The sequence below is a fragment of the Oncorhynchus masou genome, chromosome 23 (genome assembly GCF_036934945.1).
Source record: "Oncorhynchus masou masou isolate Uvic2021 chromosome 23, UVic_Omas_1.1, whole genome shotgun sequence".
NCBI lineage: Eukaryota > Metazoa > Chordata > Actinopteri > Salmoniformes > Salmonidae > Oncorhynchus > Oncorhynchus masou.
This window is the reverse complement of record NC_088234.1, coordinates 51623243-51648475: the sequence shown is the minus strand read 5'-3', so window position 1 is coordinate 51648475 and position 25233 is coordinate 51623243. Positions and strand designations below refer to the sequence as shown.

The following is a 25233-nucleotide window of genomic DNA, read 5'->3' as shown; positions in this document are numbered from 1 at the left end:
AAGAACAAATTCATATTTACAATGACAGCCTACCCCAGATGACACTGGGCCAATTGTGCACCACCCTATGGGACTCACAATCACAGCCAGATGAGATACAGCCTGGATTTGAACCAGGGACTCCTCTGGCACGGTGATGCAGTGCCTTAGATCGCTGCGCTTCTTTGCATTGTTGGTTATGGGCTCAAAAATCATTGATAAACAACGCCATTCACGGTAAGGTCTATGTGACAAATATTTGTATTTTATTTTAGATGGGTGTACCTTGTAAACTGGACACTGAGTGTATATTTACCGTTTGTGTGTGATATGGGGGTTGGATACAAGGTTTATTTAAAAATTACAAAGGCAAACTTAGAAACAATGGCAACACTGCCATGTTGCACTGAACCTTGCTATTGGAAAACCAAATCGCGTGCAACTTTTGGCTGTCACAGATGCACCTCCCCAAATGCCAATATAATTTTTTGTGTATGACCACATGGTGGTACTATTGAACAGTATACATGTTCATACAAGTTGATCCCAGTAGTAACGATGTAACCTCATAAAGTTTAGGCCTATTGGTTAGGTTAAAATACATATATTAACTTGTATTAACTCAACATTACTAACAAATGGTATTGCTACACAATCAGTTGGAAAGTTATTTAAAAGTTGACTTAATCTTCAAATATAGGTCATATGAATACACCTCTAAGTAGCTAATTTTGGCCGTGTCAAAACCGTGATGTAGCCTACCATGGGTAAATTGTGATTGACTGAATGATCTAAAAATAATATTGAGTCATTATTTGTGATGCAAGTTGATCAATCGTTCGGAAGTCACTTGCACTGTGGGCTGCAATGTCGAACAAGCCCAAATATTTTGTATTGATGAAATGTACTGACGTAGCAAGCTACTTTAAATATGAATAATATAGGTCTGACGTAGATCCGCTGTCAACTCAAAACGAGTCAATGACGCGGAGTTGTTATTGTCCACTTTGTAGTGGGGGCAGAAACCATAACCAGCTGGCAGTTGAGTTGCTCTCGCTTTTTTTTAAAACATTTTTTGAAACTCTCCCCATTAAAAATACGCTTGAATGTCTCGGTTTTAGGACGTTTTCTATTTAAAATCGTACATAGCTAGCGTACACACGGTTCCGAAGTAATGGATTCGCGGGTATCAGAGCTTTTTGGTTCAGGTTCCGGGCAGAAGTCTGGTTGCCAAGGAGTTGGATCTAACGTTAGTTCGGGGAATGGCTTCGGAATGAGTTCTAAAAAGTCTTTGAAGAATGCCAAAAAAGCTAAGAGTCGGTCATCCCGAAACTCCAAACAAAGCAATAACCCCCCATATCTTCCCCCGGCTAATCTACCCCCAGAGGTAAGCAGATATGCTTCGGTAGCCTGCAATTGGGTGGTACAGTAGCTAGCTAACGTTAGCTAGCTGACTAACGAGAAATGGCTTGCAAGATTATTACCCGCCAATTACTTTCTAAAACTCTTACAATTTGTTTGTGCATACCATACTTGTATGCATGCATATTGTCCAAAAACATGTTTGTAACCATCTTCTGTTGGAAGTTCTTGTGAACTGACTGACCGTTTGAAGCAAGTGTCTGCAAGCAGAAAGTAATGTTTACACTATTTGCTAGCTTCCTGGCTTCAGCTGCAGTGACACGTAGCAGGTAGCTATATCTAGCTAGTTATGTTAGCTGGCTGTACAAAATACATTGTAGCAGCGTTGGTTGTTTATTGAACTGAATAGTTGCAGTAAAACTACTATAGCCAAGTTAGCCAAATCGCCCCGTTTTAATAATTTGTATAATTGTGTCCAATGGTTTGTTGACTAACGTTACTAGCTAGCTAGCCCAAAAAATCTGGAACAGCTGTGTTTGTAAATAGCAAAGGGACGGCGTGCCTCGCCTGCTGAGTGTAGAGGACTGAAGCAAAGGCAGACGCCACTGAAATCCTCTGCAGAGCTGATTAATTGCTTTCTCCCCCAGAGAGATTTCGATAGAATAGAGCCTCCTCACATAATAATTAGCTATAGTTTATTACTTAGTCTTTTAGCTTTCTTTCCCATGGACTTGAACTTGGGCTGCTGTGTGTGTATTTACAGTGCCTTGCAAAAGTATTCGGCCCCCTTGAACTTTGCGACCTTTTGCCACATTTCAGGCTTCAAACATAAATATATAAAACTGTATCTTTTTGTGAAGAATCAACAACAAGTGGGACACTCATGAAGTGGAACGACATTTATTGGATATTTCAAACTTTTTTAACAAATCAATAACTGAAAAATTTGGGCATGCAAAATTATTCAGCCCCTTTACTTTCAGTGCAGCAAACTCTCTTCAGAAGTTCAGTGAGGATCTCTGAATGATCCAATGTTGTCCTAAATGACTAATGATGATAAATACAATCCACCTGTGTGTAATCAAGTCTCCGTATAAATGCACCTGCACTGTGATAGTCTCAGAGGTCCGTTAAAAGCGCATCATGAAGAACAAGGAACACACCAGGCAGGTCCGAGATACTGTTGTGAAGAGGTTTAAAGCCGGATTTGGATACAAAAAGATTTCCCAAGCTTTAAACATCCCAAGGAGCACTGTGCAAGCGATAATATTGAAATGGGAGTATCAGACCACTGGAAATCTACCAAGACCTGGCCGTCCCTCTAAACTTTCAGTTCATACAAGGAGAAGACTGATCAGAGATGCAGCCAAGAGGCCCATGATCACTCTGGATGAACTGCAGAGATCTACAGCTGAGGTGGGAGACTCTGTCCATAGGACAACAATCAGTCGTATATTGCACAAATCTGGCCTTTATGGAAGAGTGGCAAGAAGAAAGCCATTTCTTAAAGATATCCATAAAAAGTGTAGTTTAAAGTTTGCCACAAGCCACCTGGGAGACACACCAAACATGTGGAAGAAGGTGCTCTGGTCAGATGAAACCAAAATTGAACTTTTTGGCAACAATGCAAAATGTTATGTTTGGTGTAAAAGCAACACAGCTCATCACCCTGACCACCCCATCCCCACTGTCAAACATGGTGGTGGCAGCATCATGGTTTGGGCCTGCTTTTCTTCAGCAGGGACAGGGAAGATGGTTCAAATTGATGGGAAGATGGATGGAGCCAAATATAGGACCATTCTGGAAGAAAACCTGATGGAGTCTGCAAAAGACCTGAGACTGGGACGGAGATTTGTCTTCCAACAAGACAATGATCCAAAACATAAAGCAAAATCTACAATGGAATGGTTCAAAAATAAACATATGCAGGTGTTAGAATGGCCAAGTCAAAGTCCAGACCTGAATCCAATCGAGAATCTCTGGACAGAACTGAAAACTGCTGTTCACAAATGCTCTCCATCCAGCCTCACTGAGCTCGAGCTGTTTTGCAAGGAGGAATGGGAAAAAATTTCAGTCTCTCGATGTGCAAAACTGATAGAGACATACCCCAAGCGACTTACAGCTGTAATCGCAGCAAAAGGTGGCGCTACAAAGTATTAAATTAAGGGGGCTGAATAATTTTGCACGCCCAATTTTTCAGTTTTTGATTCGGGGAATGAAATATCCAATAAATGTTGTTCCACTTCATGATTGTGTCCCACTTGTTGATTCTTCATAAAAAAAATACAGTTTTATATCTTTATGTTTGAAGCCTGAAATGTGGCAAAAGGTCGCAAAGTTCAAGGGGGCCGAATACTTTCGCAAGGCACTGTATGCATCTCCTCTCTCCCCACTCACTCACTCACTGAGAGCAAAACAATAAACTTCCCTTTTCAGGATCCTGTCTTTCAAATACAATTCGTCAAAATCCATAACTTAACAGATCTTTATTGTAAAGGGTTTAAACACTGTTTCCCATGCATGTTCAATGAACCATGAACAATTAATGAACATACACCTGTGGAACAGTCTTTAAGACACTAACAGCTGACAAACGGTAGGAAATTGAGGTCACCGTTATGAAAACTTAGGACGCTGAAGAGGCCTTTCTACTGCCTCTGAAAAATGCCCAGGGTCCCTGCTCATCTGCATGAACGTGCCTTAAGCATGCTGCAAGGACGCATGAGGACTGCAGATGTGACCATGGCAATACATTGCAATGTAATGTGAGAAGCCTAAGACAGCGCTACAGGGAGATGGGAAGGACAGCTGATCGTCCTCGCAATGGCAGACAACGTGTAACAACACCTGCACACGATCGGTACATCCAAACATCACACCTGCGGGACAGGTACATGATGGCAACAACTGCCCGAGTTGCACCAGGAATGCACAATCCCTCCATCAGTACCTAGACTGTCCGTAATAGGCCGAGAGAGGCTGGACTGAGAGCTTGTAGGCCTATTGTAAGGCAGGTCCTCACCAGGCAACAACGTCGCCTATGAGCACGAACCCACCGTCGCTGGACCAGACAGGACTGGCAAAAAGTGCTCTTCACTGACGGGTCGCGTTTTTGTCTCTACAGGGGTGATGTTCGGATTCGCTTTTATCGTCAAAGGAATGAGCGTTACACTGAGGCCTGTACTCTGGAACGGGATCGATTTGGAGGTGGGCGGTCACAGCATCATCGGACATAGCTTTGCAGGCAATCTCAACGCTGTGCGTTACAGGGAAGACCTCCTCCTCCCTCATGTGGTACCCTTCCTGCAGGCTCATCCTGACATGACCCTCCAGCATGACAATGCCACCAGCCATATTGCTCATTATGTGCGTGATTTCCTGCAAGACAGGAATGTCAGTGGTCTGTCATGGCCATTATGTAGGGCAGTGGTCAACATTTTCTGAGTCAAGATCACTTTCTGAGTAAAAATGCAAGCTGAGATCTACCACTCAGATTTTTTATTTATTAACATGACTTAAATGTAAGCCTTTTACAACATTACCCTATTAAAACATTACTGTAACAATGAGGCTTGTGCAGTAGGCTATCGGCCCAATACATTCACTGCATATTGGCTTTGCTTGACTTGTCCTGCCAATGCATTGTTCGAACCATTTTTAAAAATATATATATTTCAAGATTTGAGGTAGGCTATATGATCGCACCAGTAATAGAACAGTTGTTGTATTACTTGTGAGGTACAGCTAAGTGAACATACATTAAAATATTTTTGTTTTTATTTTACTGGACTGATGGTCAGTCTCAGTGGAGGGAGAGAGTAGCAGACTGAGGGTCCACTTCCCTTTCCTCTGCTGACACTGACCAAAAAGCGACAGCCTTCCAGTTGATTGAAACTCGAGACGCACCGGATTATTTCTACCTCGTGCACAAATTCATGTTACTCTTATGGGCAGAGAAAGTGAAATATTCCTTGATATTAAGACACAAACTGCTAATAATAACGCAAACCCATCAATACATTTTCCTACTCATTCAGTACAGCTGCAGTGCTGGTTATAGCTCAAGTGGATGTAGGAAGAACACACATTTTATGGTTGAATAAAAAGTGACAGTGCTGAATAAGAACAAACATGAACTCGCTCATACATTATTTATTTTTTAACAGCAGCTCTTTGCTGTTTTCTTTGAGTCTCACTATTCATGGTAAAACATTTTTTTTTTTCACCGTATCAACTTTCCTGTAGCTTTCTTTTACGCCTACTCCCGACACCAGCGGTAGGCCTATAGTGCACTTGATTTGTACCTTCAGACACATGAGATGGTACAAAATGGGAACACTTCGCTTACCCAGCCTCAGGGCAGCTGAATCGAGTTTACTTACCGCCAACAGCGCGAGTAGCACTTTGTTTTGTTTTTTTACGGAAATATTTTGACGATTGACTAGGAATGCCTTGGAGATGACCAGCCGATCGTGATCGACCGTTTGGTGACCAATGATGTTGGGCTTATTGTTTTTCCATTGACTATGCTATTGGCTGCCTGTGTGTGGTCTTTAGTTCACAGAATAATCAGGAAATCTCTACTCAAAGAGCAATTTAAGCCAACATTGCATCACTTTACAGTTCTATTTGCATGTAGACTCTTTTATGGCTCGTTGAAAAAATGTAGCAGCTTTAAAGTTCTTCCAACTACCCACTCCATTAATTTACTGTTGGATACTGCTCTTTCAGTCAGATTGGGGTTCTTTGTGCCTTTTTAGAGAACAGTAGGCACCATTTGTCTCAGTTCTCTTCTGTCCAACATAACAATGCTGTCCTCTCCTCTCTTTCAGGCTGAAGAGGGGAATATAGAGTACAAGGTAAGCTGAAATACAATGTTATACATGTGTCATGACACACACCTTTGTTCACTCATTACTGGAGAAAGCAGTTGTCAGCTGATGGAAGGCCTTCCAGTTTCCAATACTCTTACCTCCATCATTGTTTGTCTATATTTCAGCTTTACTTTACAAGTGAATAGCCTAGCCCTAGTTTATCACTACATGTGAAGAAGCCGGATGTGGAAGTCCTTGTAGGTGGTTGAGGCTGGTTGGACATACTACCAAATTCTCTAAAACGACGTTGTGGGTGGCTTATGGTAGAGAAATTAACATGCAACAGCTCTGGTGGACATTCCTGCAGTCAGCGTACCAATTGGACGCTCCCTTAACTTGAAACATCTGTTGCATTTTGTTTTGTGACAAAATTGCACACTTTAGAGTGGTGTTTTATTGTCCCCAGCACAAGGTGCACCTGTGTAATGATCGTGCTGTTTAATCAGCTTCTTGATATCTCACACCTGTCAGGTGGATGGATTATCTTGGCAAAGGAGAAATGCTCACTAACAGGGGTGGAAACAAATTTGTGCACAATATGAGAGAAATAAGGTTTTTGTGTGTATGGAAAAATACTAGGATGTTTTATCTCAGCTCATGAAATGAGGGACCAACACTTTTTACATGCTATTTTTTTTCCCTGACTGTCTAGTTTTTATTTTGGTGATTGTTAATTCTACGTACTTTATATCTGAATACTTTACACAAATGTTACACTGAAAATGTTTTACCATCCCGAAAATATAGGGCAAACACTGCAAATGAATAAATGTTTTTGGGTGTTTTCCATGCTCAATAAAGTACAATGTGCCCTCAAATATTTGAGTCACTTGGGTGTGAAAAATATTTAGCTGACACTTTTTAAGGGCAGGCCTTTTACCGTGGTAACGGTGTGATTTGTCTGTCTGATAGATGAGATTCTCTGACATCCCTTTGCTAGTAGCAGTTGATCAAGATCAAACAAACGTTGGATAACAATCTAGTGTGTGTGTGAACAAAATTATGTAAAAAGCCAAGAAACTAAGGACAAAGTCAAACTTCAGTAGACTTCCGGCTAAATTTGACCAGCTTCTATGCTGGTGCGGTTCTAAAAATGAATCTTTCAGCACTTCACTCAGTGCATGCAATGCCCCAGGCACTGTTACTGGATGTGAGGTGGGTTATATGGGACTCTACATAGTTGTTTGCATAGAAATAAGAAATCGTAGATGTCCTAACCGACTTGCCAAAAGTATAGTTTGTTAACAATACATTTGTGGAGTGGTTGAAAAACGAGTTTTAATGATTCCAACCTAAGTGTATGTAAACTTCTGACTTCAACTGTACTTTTTGCTATGGCAGCAATTCATTTTGGTATAAACCACAACTTGCTCATACTTTACACCTTGCGAACTGAAAAGGTATAGGTGTATATGCAAGTAAAATGAAATTCACTCACAGAGAAGATGAAGAAGCATCATGCTCTCCCACTGCATGTAAAGAAATTTGACTTCAACCAACCACAACGCAGACGAATCACACTACACACAGGTATCGGAAGGCGAGACAAAGCAGTTTTTCTCGGTCATCGCTCGCTTTGTGATTGACAAGCGCCTATTTAAAAAATATATATATATATATATATTATTTTGTTTTATTTCACCGTTATTTAACCAGGTAACCTAGTTGAGAACACATTCTCATTTACAACTGCGACCTGGCCAAGATAAAGCAAAGCAGTGTGACAGAAACAACACAGAGTTGCACAGGGAATGAACATCAATAACACAATAGAAAGAAAAATAAAGTCTATATACAGTGTGGCATGAGGTAAGGCAATAAATAGGCCATAGTAGCAAAGTAATTACAATTTAGCAGATTTTCACTGGAGTGATAGATGAGTAGATGATGATGATGGTGAGTAAGTAGTGATACTGGTGTGCAAAAGAGCAGCAAAGTAAATAAAAACAATATGGGGATGAGGTAGGTAGATTGGGTGGGCTAATTACAGATGGACTATGTACAGCTGCGGTGATCGGTTAGCTGCTCAGATAGCTGATGTTTAAAGTCAATAGATTGCTAGAAGATGTATATTGTTTCTTCTAGCGGGAGAGGGATCGGTTGACTTTTTTGAAAAGTAGCTTAGTTAATTGAAATGGAAAAAGTAGCTGGCTGAAAATGAGCCTGTCATTGGCTGTTTAGCCGACAGCCGGCACTCGTGGAAAAGACTGGATGTAGCTTTGTTTCACTCTTCTGTTCTGTATGTAAAGGTGTATTATGACCAAAGAGCAGTAAATAGTCTGGCTGCAACCCGAACATGTTCATGTCCTACCACAGTGGATTAGCACTGTCATTTTTAGGGCCTGGGGCAGCTGCTGCCTCCAAACAAATGTACAAAGACATCCTACTTACAGTATTAGTTATTTTCACCACCTGCAAAGTGCAAACTAGAAACATTAATTGGCCTGAACAGAGGCGTTAGCCATTTATTTGCCTGAACCGAGGTATTAGCCATACCATTCCTTCAGCTCTTTAGTCTCAGCTTCCTCTCCCCCTCTACAGCTGAAGCTGATCGACCCCACGCAATACCGCTTTGAACACCTGGCCACACAGATGAAATGGCGACTACAGGAGGGGCGGGGTGAGGCTGTCTATCAGATTGGTGTCGATGACAACGGCATGCTGGTGGGCCTATCAGAGGAAGACCTGGGGTCATCGCTAAAGACCCTAGGCAGGATGGCAGAGAAGTACGACCCACACACCAACTGTTTAGTTTAAAAAAAATTTAAATCTATTTTAAATTTATTTAACTAGGCAAGTCAGTTAAGAACAAATTATAATTTACAATAACTGCCTACACTGGCCAAACCCGGATGACGCTGGGCCAATTGTGCGCCTCCCTATGGGACTCCCAATCACGGCCATTTGTGATAGTAGGAATTCGAACCTGGTTGTCTGTAGTGACACCTCAAGCACTGAGATGCAGTGTCTTAGTCTTACTCTTCTCGTATACTCATATTTTTAAAAGATGTGATGAAATTGCTTGTGCAATTCTTGTACCAGAAGTATTTCTGGGCCGATGTTGTACGTGTAATTGACTCTTTTCATATACTTTTGACTTGAAGGGTTGGGGCTGACATCACCATTCTCAGAGAGAGAGAGGTGGACCATGATGCTGATATCCCTCGTAAGATAGCTGAGGTTCTCATAAGGAAGGTGCCAGACGACCAGCAGGTTAGTGACCTCATGAGAAGCTCATAAGCCATTAAGTGTGTTTACATTGGCTGTAGACAGCGAGAGTCACTACTTGTCGTACTACTACTACTACAACATTTGCTGATAAGTTTGCTATGTGTGACTAGGTCAACATTCATACTATGTTATATGTGTGTTTTTGTATTTAGTTCCTGGACCTGCGGGTGGCTGTGCTGGGTAACGTGGACTCAGGAAAGTCCACCCTGCTAGGTGTGCTGACACAGGGTGAGCTGGATAACGGGCGAGGCCGGGCCAGACTCAACCTCTTCAGACACCTCCATGAGATCCAGACAGGACGCACCTCCAGCATCAGCTTTGAGATTCTTGGCTTCAACAGTAAAGGAGAGGTGAGGGAAAGGACTGGCCATGTCCCAAACTCTCAAAAGGCTTTTCATGACCACTAATAGGTTGGCTTGTGATTTTTCTTTTTTTAACCTTTGACCTCTTGTGTCCCTTAGGTGGTGAACTACAGTGAGTCGCGGACAGCAGAGGACATATGTGAGAGTGCCTCTAAGATGATCACGTTCATTGACTTGGCCGGCCACCACAAGTACCTGAAGACAACCATCTTTGGCCTGACCAGCTACTGCCCAGACTTTGCCATGCTTGTGGTCAGTGCAAATACGGGCATCGGTGAGTCTGACTGCTACACTTGACCCAGACTCTCTGGTTGTTTGTTAAAATCGCTTTTTGTTGGTTTACGTCAGGGGTCGGCAACAGGCTGCCCGCAGGCCAAGACCAGCCATCTGTGATTATAATGTTTTGTTCCCCCAAAGTTTTTAGCAAAGAATTGTCAACCCACAGCTAATTCTAGTTGCCTTCCCCTGGTTTACATGAATGCTGTGCCTCTGTGCTTGTCCAAGGCAGGCGATGCCTCCTAAAGGTCAGTTATTCGCCTTTATTGTTGAAGGAATGAGCGTTACACTGAGGCCTGTACTCTGGAGTGGGATCGATTTTGGAGGTGGGCGGTCACAGCATCATCAGACTGAGCTTTGCAGGCAATCTCAACGCTACCACCTCCCTCATGTGGTACCCTTCCTGCAGGTTCATTCTGACATCACCCTCCAGCATGACATTGCCACGAGCCATACTGCTTATTCTGTGTGTGATTTTCTGCAAGACAGGAATGTCAGTGTTCTACCATGGCCATTGAGCACGTCTGGGACCTGTTGGATCGGAGAGTGAGGGCTAAGGCCATTCCTCCCCCCATAAATGTCTGGGAACTTGCAGGTGCCTTGGTGCAAGAGTGGGGTAACATCTCACAGCAATAACTGGCAAATCTGGTGCTGTCCATGAGGAGGAGATGCACTGCAGTACTTAATGCAGCTGGTGGCCACACCAGATACTGACTGTTACTTTTGACTTTGAACCCCCCCCCCCCCCTTGTTCAGGGACATTCTATTTCTGTTAGTCACATGTCTGTGGAACTTGATCAATTTGTCTCAGTTGTTGAATCTTGTCATGTTCATACAAATACAAATATTTACAGATGTTAAGTTTGCTGAAAATAAATGAAGTTGACAGTGCGAGGACATTTCTTTTTTTGCTGAGTTTATTTAGGTGCAGGAGCTCCACAATACTTTTGAGCTCATATTCTATAAGAGGAACAGGAACTCGAGCAGTAGAACATTTGAGGTGCCGGTACCAAGCTCCGACGAGCTCCTGCCCAAGTCAAGCACTGCTTCTTATCCCTTGCGCAAATATCCTACAGCTGTGTCTGTCCTGTGCTCACTAGCTCAGGAAACTGAGGTCCCAGAATATATATACAATGTTGCAAGTTTGCTAGTGCAAGCTTTGGGCTGGCCCAAGTTAATAGTTGATACAATGTTTCAAGTTTGGTGACACATGGCCTGTCTGAAACAAGGTGATTCATAGGAAATGTATTTTTAATCAGGATATTTTCTAACTACAGGCTAGAATGTTTTTATTTGTTGGCAATCAGTTACTTTTTAGGTTTGTACCATTTTCATTTAGATTTCGATAAAATTTTGATTAACCACATATGAATGATTTTGAGAGATGAAGATTTTATTATAGATTAAACGAAACTCTAACAAAAATGTGCATTTGAAAACAACTGTCATACATCTCAGTAGAAATTGTCAAATAAATTGGCGTTCAACATGAAAGGTTGCAGACTCCTCGTGTAGCCTATTACCGGCAACTTCAGGAGAGTAATGGCAGAAATTTGCGAAAGCCAACAGGAGTGGGAGGAAAATAGTTCAGTCTGGTTGTTTTTTTGTTTCTAGTTATCTAGATCTCTGGTGCCCTCTTGATGCTTCAAACCATTTAAAGCATCAGACGAGTTCAGTACACATAGTTGATTTTGTTAAAGCGCGTACTGTGTGTTTTATATATGGAAAAATACATGTTTAAAAATGTTGCGCAATCGATTGTTCGGGAAGAACAGACTTTCGGTCGACCAAGATTTTCTTTAGTAGGGGACAGCCCTAAGCAGGAGTATTGCACAATCTATTCCAGTCCAACCTTCTCTCTCTCCTGTAGCTGGCAGGCTAGCTAAGTTCCAAGCTGGGCAGTACGGCTGTACAAACACACTGCAAAAAAACAAAAACGCACTGCTATCTGGGCTTATGTAACAGACTACCCCTGCCGCCCCTCCCCCAGTCAAAATCAAATCAAGTCCCAGGCTAACCGGCGTTCCTCTGAGCCCCCTAACAGATGCTTGTCTGTAGATCACCAACGGACAGGCACCTGTTGAGTTAGTAAGCAGACACTTGGGATGTCAGTGCTGACGCTACAGGAAAGGTTCCGATTCTTGATGTTCACCACTGTCCCAAGGCTTTCAAAGGCATTCTGCTCTTGTTTCCTTTCTGTTCCTTTGTACTAATACTTGGATGGGCTGGTTAGGTGTCCTTAATATTGCTTTCACCTTTCAAGTCCTTCCAGATCAGTGGTCATGACTGAGGAAGAGGAGACAGTCTAAAATAGCTTTATCGGGACATAGCTGATATGTGAGCGAAGGAAGGAAAGGAAACGGACACACAGGCGGCACCCTTGCTTAGACTTTTTTTTTATTTAGAGATGATCTTTCAGTGGTTACTGAATAGTTCATTACCTTTTCCTTTCTAACTTGATCCATTTTTTTTCTGTCATTTGCCAGGATTAGCTAAAAAATTGTCAGAAGTGGGATTCGAACCCACGCATCCAGGGGAGACTGCGACCTGAACGCAGTGCCTTAGACCGCTTGGCCATCCTGCTATGTTGAGCTTAATGTGCAACTGTCATATCTAACAGTCACGTCCTAACAAGACTCCCTCTCTCTGGGTTTCTAACTCTATAGATAAGCAGTGGTATCTGCTTGTCTGCCAACACCATACTTTACTGCCTGGATATCAGAGTGAGCTTGAGTGCCTCAAGGGAAATGTAGGCAGCCTGCCAAGTTAAAGCCTCTAGTCCTGTTTCAGGTTTTGGCTGTTACTCCTACATTTACAATAGGTATTTAGTATGACACTATTGATTTGCACTCTTAGTTGCCAGGAACAACCAAAATGTTGTCGGAAGTGGGATTTGAATCCAAGCCGCCAAGGGAGACTGCAACCTGAACGCAGCGCCTTAGACCGCTCGGCCAACCTGACATGTTTATCTTTCCTCCTAACTCACCTACATGTCTAGCAGTCAGGTGCCTTTGGCTGCTTCTGGGATCTAAAATGATTTGAATACCTTAGGGCAAAGATCTATTATATTGACAAAATAAACAGAGTGACCGCTCTAACAATAGAAATACATGTCCTCAATGATTTGAAGGCAGGCGAGATCAGGTGGGACCATTCTAGCCAATGAGAGGCCAGATATGCTTGTGAACAACCAGCACAACTTAGTAATTTTTCTCAAAGTTGCCAGAATGCCAGGTGTATCCACTTATGTCATTACTTGTGTAATAGCCTAAACATTATGAAACGTCTATTAGATTAAATAAGCCTCACGTAACTTGACCCTCTCTCATAGACCAATAAAGGGCTTATATCATGCAGACAGATTTTGGGCAAGAGTAAATGCTCTCGCATCGCCTCTTCCTCCCTACTTAAAGCTACAATAGGCAGAAATTGCTCTGCCATTTCCTGGTTGCTAAAATTCGACTGGTTCGCCAAATTTCAGTTTATTTGACAGAGAATCAAAGTACTGTCTAAAATGCTGTGAAGTTTGAAGCTGGGGTAAAAAGAGCAAAAACAAATACTCCCCCTTGCTTTCAATAAGTGGCAGATCTTAGACTGCAACCTGAACACAGTGACTTACTCGGCCATGCTGACATGCGTCACCCTGCCTCTATTTCTCCCAGAACAGTGACAGGTGGAAACTTTTCAGCTGCAGCTGGTGAATACGGGCTCTCTTCCGTTACGGAGTTAAAATGCATGAGATTTGCTTTTGTTGCAGACAGTTTGTATGATTTCTTCTGAATTACTTAATTGGGACATTATTCAGGCCACTTTACTTTTTCCACATTTTGTTAGGTTACAGATTATTCTAAAATTGATTAACCCCCCCCCCCCAATCTACACACAATACTCCATAATGACAAAGCATAAATACAGGTATCTAGACATTTTCGCTAATTTATAAAAGGATGGATATCAAATTAATATAAGTATTCAGACCCTTTATTCAGTACTTTGTTGAGGTACCTTTGGCAGCGATTACAGCCTGGAGTCTTCTTGGGTATGACACTACAAGCTTGGCAGACCTGTATTTGGAGTTTCTCCCATTTTCTTCTCTGCGTATCATCCCAAGCCCTGTCAGGTTGGATGGGCAGCGTCGCTGCACAGCTATTTTCAAGTCCGGGCTCTGGCTGGGCCACTCAAGGACATTCAAAGACTTGTCCCGGAAGCCACTCCTGCATTGTCTTGGATGTGTGCTTAGGGTCGTTATCCTGTTGAAGGTGAACCTTCGCCCAAGTTTGAGGTCCTGAGCGGTCTGGAGCAGGTTTTCATCAAGGATCTCTCTGTACTTTGCTCTGTTCAGCCTCGATCTTGACTCGTCTCCCAGTCCCTGCCGCTGAAAAACATTCCCACAGCATGCTGCCACCACCATGCTGCTGCCACTATGCTTCACCGTAGGGATGGTGCCAGGTTTCCTCCAGACTTGATGCTTGGCATTCAGGCCAAAGAGTTCAATCTTGGTTTCATCAGATGAGAGAATCTTGTTTCTCATGATCTGAGAGTTATTGGGTGCCTTTTGGCAAACTCCAAGCAGGCTGTCATGTGCCTTTTACTGATGAGTGGCTTCTGTCTGGCCACTCTACCATAAAGGCCTGATTGGTGGAGTGTTGCAGAGATGGTTGTCCTTCTGGAAGTTTCTCCCATCTCCGCAGATGAACTCTGGAGCTCTGTCAGAGTGACCATCGGGTTCTTGGTCACCTCCCTGACCAAGACCCTTCTACCCCGATTGCTCAGTTTGGCCGGGCGGCCAGCTCTTGGAAGAGTCTTGGTGGTTCCAAAGTTCTTCCATTTAAAAATGGAGGCCACTGTGTTCTTGGGGACCTTCAATGCTGCAGACATTTTTTGGTACTGTTCCCCAGATCTGTGCCTCGACACAATCCTGTCTCGGTGCTCTATGGACAATTCCTTCAACCTCATGGCTTGGTTTTTGCTCTGACATGCACTGTTGGACATTTATATAGACAGGTGTATGCCTTTCCAAATCATGTCCAATCAATTGAATTGACCCCAGTTTTAGAAACATGTCAAGGATGATCAATGGAAACAGGATGCACCTGCGCTCAATTTCGAGTCTCATAGCAAAGAGTCTGAATACTTATGTAAATAAGGTATTTTTTTTATTTTATCAGACATTTTGAAAAACTTGTTTTTGCTTTGTCATTACGGGGCATTGTGTGTGTGTGTGTGTGTGTGGATTGATGAGAGAAAATGGTATCCAGTTTAGAATAAGGCTGTAACGTAACAGAATGTGGAAAACGTCAAGGGGCCCGATTTACTTTCCGAAGGTACTGTATGTTGGTTGGTCAAAATAGTCCACCAAACAGTTCAAAACATTGATCGATTTATCCATGGAAATATTGTAAGTCTAATGTACCAAATTCCTGAGCTGTCTTTATACTCTCATTTTACATTTGCATAACTAGTAACCAGACACAGGCATGTTTGTTTGGAAAGTGACCTTCAGCAATGTGTTTACTTGTCTGTTATGGTATGTGCACAGGTTACACAACCTGCCATACCACCTCCCTCTCTGTTTCACTGGCCCAGCCAGGTAGTGATTCTGAAGTCAGACTAATGTCATGGGGGATATGGGTCAGGAATGAGGACCATCCATGGGACACACAGACACACGCCTTGCAACGTCAGAGCACAGAATTTAATTATAAAACAGAGAAATGGATCTGTGTAAGGAATAGGCCTTGTCTGGTGCATTGTCTGTGACCCGCCAAAACACCATGGAGAAGCTGGCCCATATTGGCGATGGGCCCAGATATAGAAATCTATCAATAGTCAAGCATTAATGTTGGATAAGAAGGGGACCGGCCTGCTAAGTCGGGGACAAAAAGGCTCCTGAGCAGCTCCTACCCCTTAAGCCATAAATACACTGAACAAAAATATAATGCAACATGCAGTAATTTCAAACGTTTTACTAAGTTACAGTTCATATAAGGAAATCAGTCAATTTAAATTAGGGCCTAATCTATGGATTTCACATGACTGGAAATATAGATATGTATCTGTTGGTCACAGGTACCTTTTAGGGGGGGCATGGATCAGAAAATAAGTCAGTATCTGGTGTGACCACCGTTTGCCTCATGCCGTGTGACACATCTCCTTTCGCATAGAGTTAATCAGGCTGTTGATTGTGGCCCATGGAATGTTGTCCCGCTCATCTTAACTCGGTTGACAATGTTGGCATCAGCAAACCACTTGCCCACACAACGCCATACATGAGGTCTGCGGTTGTGAGGCCAGTTGGACATACTGCCAAATTCCCTAAAACGATGTTGGAGACAGCTTAAGGTAGATAAGTGAATATTCAATTCTCGGTGTGACACAGCTGCACATTTTAGTGGCCTTTTATTGTCCTCAGTACAAGGTGCACCTATGTAATAATGATCATACTGTTTAGTCAGCTTCTTGATATGCCACACCTGTCTGGTGGATGATTATATTGGCAAAGGAGAAATGCTCACTAACAGGGATTTTAAACAAATGTGTGCATAAAATTTAAGATAAGCTTTTTGTGCGTATGGAACATTTCTGGGATAAGTTTTTTTTTCAGCTCATGAAACTTGGGACCAACACTTTGCATGTTTCATTTGTTGTTGTTTTTTCAGTGTAGTCCGAGTAGCTATTTGGTTAACTATCTACATTGACCTTTTTAAAAAATGTATTTTTAACACACTTTTTGTCTACCCACACACTCACAAATCAAATGTTATTGGTCACATACACATAGTTAGCAGATGTTAATACCAATCAAAAGTTTGGACACATCTACTCATACAAGGGTTTTCTTTATTTTTACTATTTTCTACATAATAGTGAAGACATCAAAACTATGAAATTACACACATGGAATCATATAGTAACCAGAAAAGTGTTGAACTAATCTAAATATATTTATATTTGAGATTCTTCAAAATATCCACCCTTTGCCTTGATGACAGCTTTGCACACTCTTGGCGTTCTCCCAACCAGCTTCACCTCTCCCTTAAGTAAGCATTTTACTGTTAGTCTACACCTGTTGTTTACGAAGCATGTGACAATTGAAGTTTGATTTGACAGTGACACACATACTTTGACATGGATCAGCTGATCGGCGAAGCTGCAGGCTTTTCAAGGCATGCCTTTTTGCTTGTACATGCACACACATACTTTCCGCTTAGTGAGGGGGGGGGTGTTTACAGAGCTCTGTTGCGGCATCATGTTGACCCAAGACATGCCTCTTGATGGGGCCTATAAAAGCAGAGGAATAAGTTGGCTCATTATGACACCATGTAGCCTTGCCCCCTAACACACACATACAGTGTAAATTATGTTTGGTTTTCCAGCATGCAAATGCAATCTGTCTCAGCTGAGAGGGTAGGTTTATTTTGGTCCCGCCAGACTGTTGTGGGTCAGTGCCCTTGACCTTTCTGTGGCCTATATCCAGACCCAGCCATACATCTCTCACATTTCACCCACCGGGGGGTGCTTTGCTACTAGTGTCAGCGCAATGACATGCTAGCTGTTCCCATAGACTTCCAGTCATTGAGCTAACGACTATCCATTTAAAAGCTTGTCACTGTAGAAATATATAGATATTGACATTTTTTGTAGTGGTGGCAAGAATTTAGCAGTGGTTGGCCACTGTTGCTAAATGAATATAAGGGAGACACTGGCTTAAGATACAGACATATTGTTGATATACAGAAATAGTTATTTTTTATGAGCATAACCATAGTTGTTTTGTTTACTTGTCAGCAGCAGTGTTTTGTCAGCAGCAGTGTTTTTCTACACACACTATAGGAAGCTTGAGGTGATGTTTTAGTGTCACACAGTAGGCTACACCCACTCTGAACCCTCTCTCTCTCTCTCTCTCTCTCTTACATGCTCGATCTTGCTTCCCTCTTCTCTTCCTTTTTGTGTCCTTATGCTTTCTCTGCAAATAGGGCCTACAATCTGTTTCTCCCTCAACTGTAGTCTCTCCTTATCTTGTTTTGTAGTTCTTATTTAAACTATACTGAACAAAAATAAAATGCAACATGTGAAGTTTGGTGTTCCCATTTTTAAAGAACTGAAATAAAAGATCCCCTATGCACAAACATTTCTCACAAATTTTGTTTACATCCCTGTTAATGAGCATAGATTTTTTTTTTTGACAAGATAATCTATCCACCTGACAGGTGTGGCATATCAAGAAGCTGATTAAACAGCATGATCATTACACAGGTGCACCTTGTGCTGGGGACAAAGGGCCACTCTAAAATGTGCAATTTTTTCACAACACAATGCTACAGATGTCTCAAGTTTTGAGGGAGCATGCAATTGCCAGAATTTAATGTTCATTTGTTAATCGTAAGCCACCTCCAATGTCGTTTTAGAGAATTTGACAGTACAGCCAACCGGCCTTACAATCGCTAACCACGTGTATGGTGTCGTTTGGGCAAGTGGTTTGCTAAAATCAATGTTGTGAATGGTGGGGTTATGGTATGGGCAGGCATAAGCTACAAACAACGAACACAATTGCATTTTACCAATGGCAATTTGAATGCACAGAGAACGAAATGAGATCCTGAGGCCCATTTGTAGTGCCATTTATCCGCCACCATCACTTCATGTTTTAGCATGATAATGCATGGCCCCATGTCGCAAGGATCTGTACACTATTCCTGGAAGCTAAAATGTTCAAGTTATTCCATAGCCTGCATACTCACCAGACATCATTGAACCCATTGAACTTGTTTGGGATGCTCTGGATCGACGTGTATGATAGCTTGTTCTAATATCCATCAACTTCGCACAGACATTGAAGAGGAGTGGGAACAACATTCCACAGGCCACAATCAGCAGCCTGATCAACTCGATGAGAAGGAGATGTGTCGCGCTGCACACTACAAACTGACAGGGTTTTTGATCCACGGTCCTACTTTTTTAAAGTTATTATTATTATTTTTTTTTTTTTTAAGTATTTGTGACCATCTGTATTCACTGTCAAGTCATATCCATAGATTAGGACCTAATCAATCTACTTAACTTGACTGATTTCTTTATCAACTAACTCAGTAAAATCTTTTGAAATGGTTCCGTTTTATATTTTTGTTCAGTGTATAGTGATAAGAAGCGTATGACTGTGTACAAACAGTCTGGCTCCAGACAGCTAATTACATTTGCAGTGTGTGTTTGTTTTTAAATGGGTTCCTATGTGATGTGATTATGTGATGGAATCAGACTGTGATGATTTGAGTCCACGTGTAGTAGCATGTGACGGAATTCTCCAGTCTCTCAACTCTCTCACGTTCCTTCTCAAAGTCACACCCAGCAGAAAAACATGCACAGTGACCTCATCAACTTTGAGGTAGCCAACATATGGCTAGGGTCAAAGCTATTGTGAAATATGTATACAACTTTCCACTGGATGTCAGAAGGTGAATTCACCAATTTGTAAGTCGCTCTGGATAAGAGCGTCTGCTAAATGACTTAAATGTAAATGTAAATGTAGGCTATATCCAAATCAGATGGCCGGGGATCTCAAATTGTTGAGTGTCAAAGTGTTATGTCACGGGGCTCTCGGTTTTCTTGTATTATCTGCTCTCACCTTTGCACACTTCTTTCCATGACATAACAGTCATAACCCATGTCATGGCTTGTTTACCTGTTGTTATTAACCTGGCCTCATGTCCCAGTCTCTTTCTATGGGGTTTAAACTCTAGATAAGCAGTCTCATCTGCTGGCACCCCAACACTGTACTTAACTACATGGATATCAATAAGCTTCAGATTGCATGCTTTTTGAATCTGTGAGTGAAGCCAAAAGCTGCACCATACATAACACTTGATAACACTCTTTAACCGTAAGAGATCTGTGTTGACACATCAATGAAATGTATGGACATGACTCGTATTAACCTGCGCCCTCCCTCTCTGTGCCCCATCTAGCCGGTACAACACGGGAGCACCTGGGTCTGGCCATGGCTCTGAAGGTGCCCATCTTCATTGTGGTCAGTAAGGTGGACCTGTGTAAGCGCGAAACGGTGGAGCGCACGGTCCGGCAGCTAGAGCGCATCCTAAAACAGCCCGGCTGCAACAAGGTGCCACTGGTGGTGTCCACTGCTGACGATGCCGTCACGGCTGCACAGCAGTTCGCTCAGTCACCCAGGTACACACTAGGAGCTCGGATGCAATAATTTAATGACCAACGTTTCGACAGACAAGCTGTCTTCATCAGGGTATAATGACACACACTGCGTGTCACTAGCTTATATACTTTGAAAGGACACACAGGTGTCTGTAATCATGGCTGGGTGTGGCTTGATTATAGATATAAATATTACAGATATAAATTACAGATATAAATTATACAGATGCACATTACAGATATTACAGATTAGTAACCGGAAGGTTGCAAGTTCAAACCCCCGAGCTGACAAGGTACAAATTTGTCGTTCTGCCCCTGAACAGACAGTTAACCCACTGTTCCTAGGCCGTCATTGAAAATAAGAATTTGTTCTTAACTGACTTGCCTAGTTAAATAAAGGTTAAAAAAATTAAATAAATATACAGATATAGATATTACAGATATACAGATAAATATTACAGATATACATATTACAGATATACAGATATGAATATTACAGATATACATATTACAGATAAACAGATATAAATATTACACATATACAGATATAAATAGGACATATAAAAAACATGAATGGAAAACATTCTATCATAGATAAAATTTGGCTACATAGGCCAACAAACATTTCCAATGGATAGCAACATCACAATCACAAGAATGGCTTCAGATCAAGTCTACGTTGAGACCGAAGGTAGCAAGCGTCTTTAAATGAAAGATCTAGGCGGCCTATCATTTTAACAATAAATTGTGACGGTCAATCCTCCACACACACACTTGCAATGTCATGATCATGATGTGTACACATTGTATTGGTCATTTGATGTTGGTCATGGTGTGCGTTGTCATAGCCCTGGTCATGTGACTGACTGGTGGTGCTGTTTCCTGTGCAGCATCACTCCCATCTTCACCGTGTCCAGTGTGTCTGGGGAAAGTCTGAATCTGCTCAAGGTCTTCTTCAACATCATCCCCCCACTCAGCAACAGCAAGGAGCAGGAGGAGCTCATGCAACAGCTCACTGAGTTCCAGGTAACACACACACACACAGTAAATGAATAGCATACATGTAAATGTGTGTTTTGACAGTGTGTGCTTTCCCTGTAGGTGGATGAGATCTACACAGTGCCTGATGTGGGGACAGTGGTGGGAGGAACTCTATACAGGTCAGTGCACTGATATAGGAGCCTCGGTGTCTTGTCCTCTCTGTCATGTTCCTTTTTCTTATCTAGTTCTCCTTGTAGAGTAGCATCTGTCTGGCCTTCCCTCTTTGTCTTATTACATTTCTCTGTGTCTCTCTCTCATGTTGTATGTAGTGGTGGTATGTCTAACTGTCCATCCATTGGTATCTGTCAAACTCTCCTCCCCCTCTCTCTCTCCAGTGGTATCTGTCAAACTCTCTTCATCCTTTCTCTCTCCCTCTCTGTTGGTGTCTGTCAAACTCTCATCCATCTCTTTCCATCCATCCAGTGGTATCTGCCGTGAGGGGGAGCAGCTGGTTGTGGGTCCTACAGACTCCGGTCAGTTCCTCAAGTTGACAGTGTGCAGCATCCAGAGGAACCGCTCAGCATGCAGGGTACTGAGGGCCGGCCAGGCCGCCACGCTCGCACTGGACACGTTCGACCGCTCGCTGTTACGCAAGGTGAGACGCTCAAACTGTGTGTACTTGTATGTCACCCAAGCTTCTGAAACTGAGTTGTACGTCTCTGTCCATCGTGGTTTATGCAGTAGTGTTTGCCTTCAATTTGTAATATCAACATATTTTCCATTTTTCCGTTTCATTGTGTTTAATGACTGTACTTCCTGTGTGTTCCCTCCCAGGGTATGGTGATGGTGAGTCCAGAGATGAACCCCACTATCTGTTGGCTGTTTGAGGCGGAGATCGTGCTGCTATTCCACGCCAAGACCTTCCACAAGGGCTTCCAGGTCACTGTGCACGTGGGCAACATCAGACAGACTGCTACTGTGAAGGCTGTGCACGGCAAGGTCAGTCCTCCACCGTACCACAATCCTCTCTGTCTGGGTAAACCCTGCAGTCAAAGACAGAACATTTTATGAAGCAGTGTTGCACGGTATACCAAAACTTCGGGACTTTTTCGATACTAGAACATGAAAAAATGTTTGGTACTATATTTGTTTATACTTTAGGTACTTCACGTATCAAGCATGTCTATCCCTTATTATAGCGTGAATTTTGCCTGCTCCCCCTTACTCATTGCTAGCCTGCTATTCTATACAAGTCTTCTTCTATGAAACCAATACAAGTCTTCCATGAAACTACTAATCCATCTCTCTGTGTACCACAGGAGGAGCTGAGGACAGGTGAGAAGGCAGTGGTCTGTTTTAAGTTCATTAAGCACCCAGAGTACCTGAAGGTGGGGGCCAAGCTGCTGTTCAGAGAGGGAGCCACCAAAGGCATCGGCCAGGTCACCAAGCTGCAGCCTGTCTCCCGGTCACAGCCCTCACAGAGTGAGGAGGAGGACGAGGCCTAGAACCCAGAACCGCCCAGTGGATCAGGAGAACCACAGCCGTCCCAGCTAGATCCCAGGATCTAGAACATCGGAGGAGAGGGTTCCGTCTCTTTCTCCTGTCGTCTTCAGCCTTCCTGCTTCTTCCAAAGCCCCTCTCCTGTCATCTCAGCAAAGAACCGACTTTTCCCTCAACTTCTGTCTTTTACTTTGTTTTTCCAAAGCCTTGTTATCACCAAACTTTTTCTCAAGCCTTTTCAAGAACTGCTATTTCGATTGTTTCCTTGTGCTTTTCTAGATACTAATGAGCGGAGTATATTTTTTTCTCCTGTGTCATCTGTTCACCTAGCAACAGTCACCACGGTGAGGTTGAGGTGTAAGGAAGACCTGGTTACAAAAGGCACAGAGATCTATGGAAATGAGTGTAAAGCAGCAGTCACCTTCAACACAGTTGATTCACACCTCTGAGTGAAGTGCTTACACACACTCACCTCTCACTCAAACATACATTCATGTACTGAAACACAAGTACACAGGTGCATCCACACACACTGACGCCGGTATTTATCACCTGAAAAGGCACTGAGTTCTGTTACCAGATGTCTGGCATGTTTACAAGCTAAAAATACAGACAGAGGAGTGATGGCAAATCAATGTGAGTTTTCTTCTATTGCAGCTACAGAACTAGGATGTTAGAATTGTTATGCCTCCTCTGTCAACTTCATAATCCCACATCATCTGGTTTGTATGACCTGCCCCGTGCCTGGCTGAAAGTGACAAGTCCTCTTATACCATGTTTGAATATGTTGTTCACATTGGCACTTTATGATGAGGCATTTCCTATTAGCTTGTGATGTATGGGTGAAACTTGACGTTGTGATAAACTGGCCAAGATGGCCAATGCTCTCACTGACATTCATCCCCAGTAAAGTTCTCCTTCCTCTGGCACAGTTTGAGAATTATGTTTGTAACTCGCAGCAATGCCTCTCGATGGCCCGACTAACCAATGAATGGTGTTGCTACCTACTTTTCAAGTGCTTTAGTCACTCAGGTCAGTATAGTTCATACAGTATAGACACCATTCCACTCTCTCACAGAACTACTCCAATGATTTGAGATTTTATTGATCATTTTGAGTGTCTTTGAGGAATAGTCAGCCATTTCTCCCAAAGAGTGACTACTTTGTGTGTTTTTGATTTTGCTTATTGTTTAAAAAGCGGCCACTTTGTGCTGCTACGTTTAAACTGCCCTGTTCGGCAATCGTGTCCGAGGTTGTCTTTTTCTGTCTTCTCCCTTACGTTACTGTTGTCTCTGATTATGAAGGGGTGAAACACAGTGCCTAGTGGAACTACTTTTGGAGTACCCTTCCATGACACCCCCCAGGGTTTTACAACTTTTTAGGTAAATCAACTTGATTTGGTGCTACTCCTTGAAACAACTTTTGATATCTAGATGATGAATTAGGGAAAGGTGTTCATTGCTGAATTTGTTTGTTCAAGTCTGCTGTTGACCATATAAAGTGTCAAGTTATTGCATGTTAGAAAGAATGACGCAGAGAAATCACTTGCTCATTTATGCCTCGTTCACGTGCTTCAGAACTCTGGAATGTCCAACTTGCTAACTGGTTGAACGCGGTACGTGTATCTACAACCAGTTAGCATGTTGGACATTTCTGAATTTCCTATTTCCAACCCGCACGTGAACGTGGCATTAACTATTTAAGAGGGGCAACTAAATGTGCTCTTTTTGTTGCACATATGGTATTACTCATAGAGGGGAAAATGACTATTTGAACCAAAATATGAAAAGAGCTGATCAGATGTTGTCAATTAATTTTTGCATCAAAGTAATGTTTGTTTTTTTATAGATTTGTAGTGGTTTCTAATTTCACTCAATTTTAATTCACCTGTTGTTCAGACAGTTTTAGTCCAGCACCAACAAGTGTCACGTGTTCTCTACCACGGATGCAAGGATTGTTTTCCTTTAAAAAAAAATTGTTTGGAGGGTGAAGTACCACATATTTATGTACAGATCCAGTTTGTATATTATGGAACCCATAAATAAAAAGTTGTTACATTTATTTATGTGTCTTCATTTTTGTCTGTTTTTTAAAATAGATTCTACACCTCAATGGTGTAGTTAGGCTGTTAACCTGAAGGGTGCCCTGGTGAAAAGCTGTAATAAATGGGTCCATGAAGTTCTCTCTCCTCCCCTTTGTTAGCCGCCTCCCTTTCTATTACTCAGCTGATGCAAGACACAAGAAACTGAGAGACCGACTGAAACACCACTGTGTTATGAAAGGGATGATCACCTGATTACTCACGACTGGTGCAATGCCACTCATCATAGAGGCAACCAGGACTGAACTGAGGTCAAAGACCTGTTGTGACCTGTCTGATGTCAACAGTTAAAACAACACATTAAGATTAAACCTCAGTAATAAGACCCCATTGAAATTGTCGTTCTAGTGTATGGGAATAGTTCAACTGAAAGAAAGTTGTTCTATTCGGACACTTCCTATTGTAT

General features: G+C 42.4%; 1 protein-coding gene across 2 annotated transcripts; it reads left to right on the top strand.

Annotated features, from left to right (window-relative positions):
* The first annotated feature begins 962 nt into the window (after positions 1–962).
* LOC135511020 (GTP-binding protein 2-like) lies at positions 963–24787 on the top strand. 2 transcript variants are annotated; one of them, XM_064932475.1, is made up of 12 exons: positions 963–1366; positions 6174–6200; positions 8757–8941; positions 9320–9428; positions 9599–9796; positions 9908–10082; positions 20047–20266; positions 21136–21271; positions 21347–21405; positions 21710–21881; positions 22061–22225; positions 22546–24787. In XM_064932475.1, exons 1-12 carry the CDS (start codon positions 1154–1156, stop codon positions 22729–22731), a joined length of 1845 nt encoding a protein of 614 aa, XP_064788547.1. In that variant the 5' UTR covers positions 963–1153; the 3' UTR covers positions 22732–24787. The 2 variants fall into 2 exon arrangements, with proteins under 2 accessions (XP_064788547.1, XP_064788546.1); XM_064932474.1 differs by lacking the exon at positions 963–1366 and adding an exon at positions 3688–4707.
* The last annotated feature ends 446 nt before the right edge of the window (positions 24788–25233 follow it).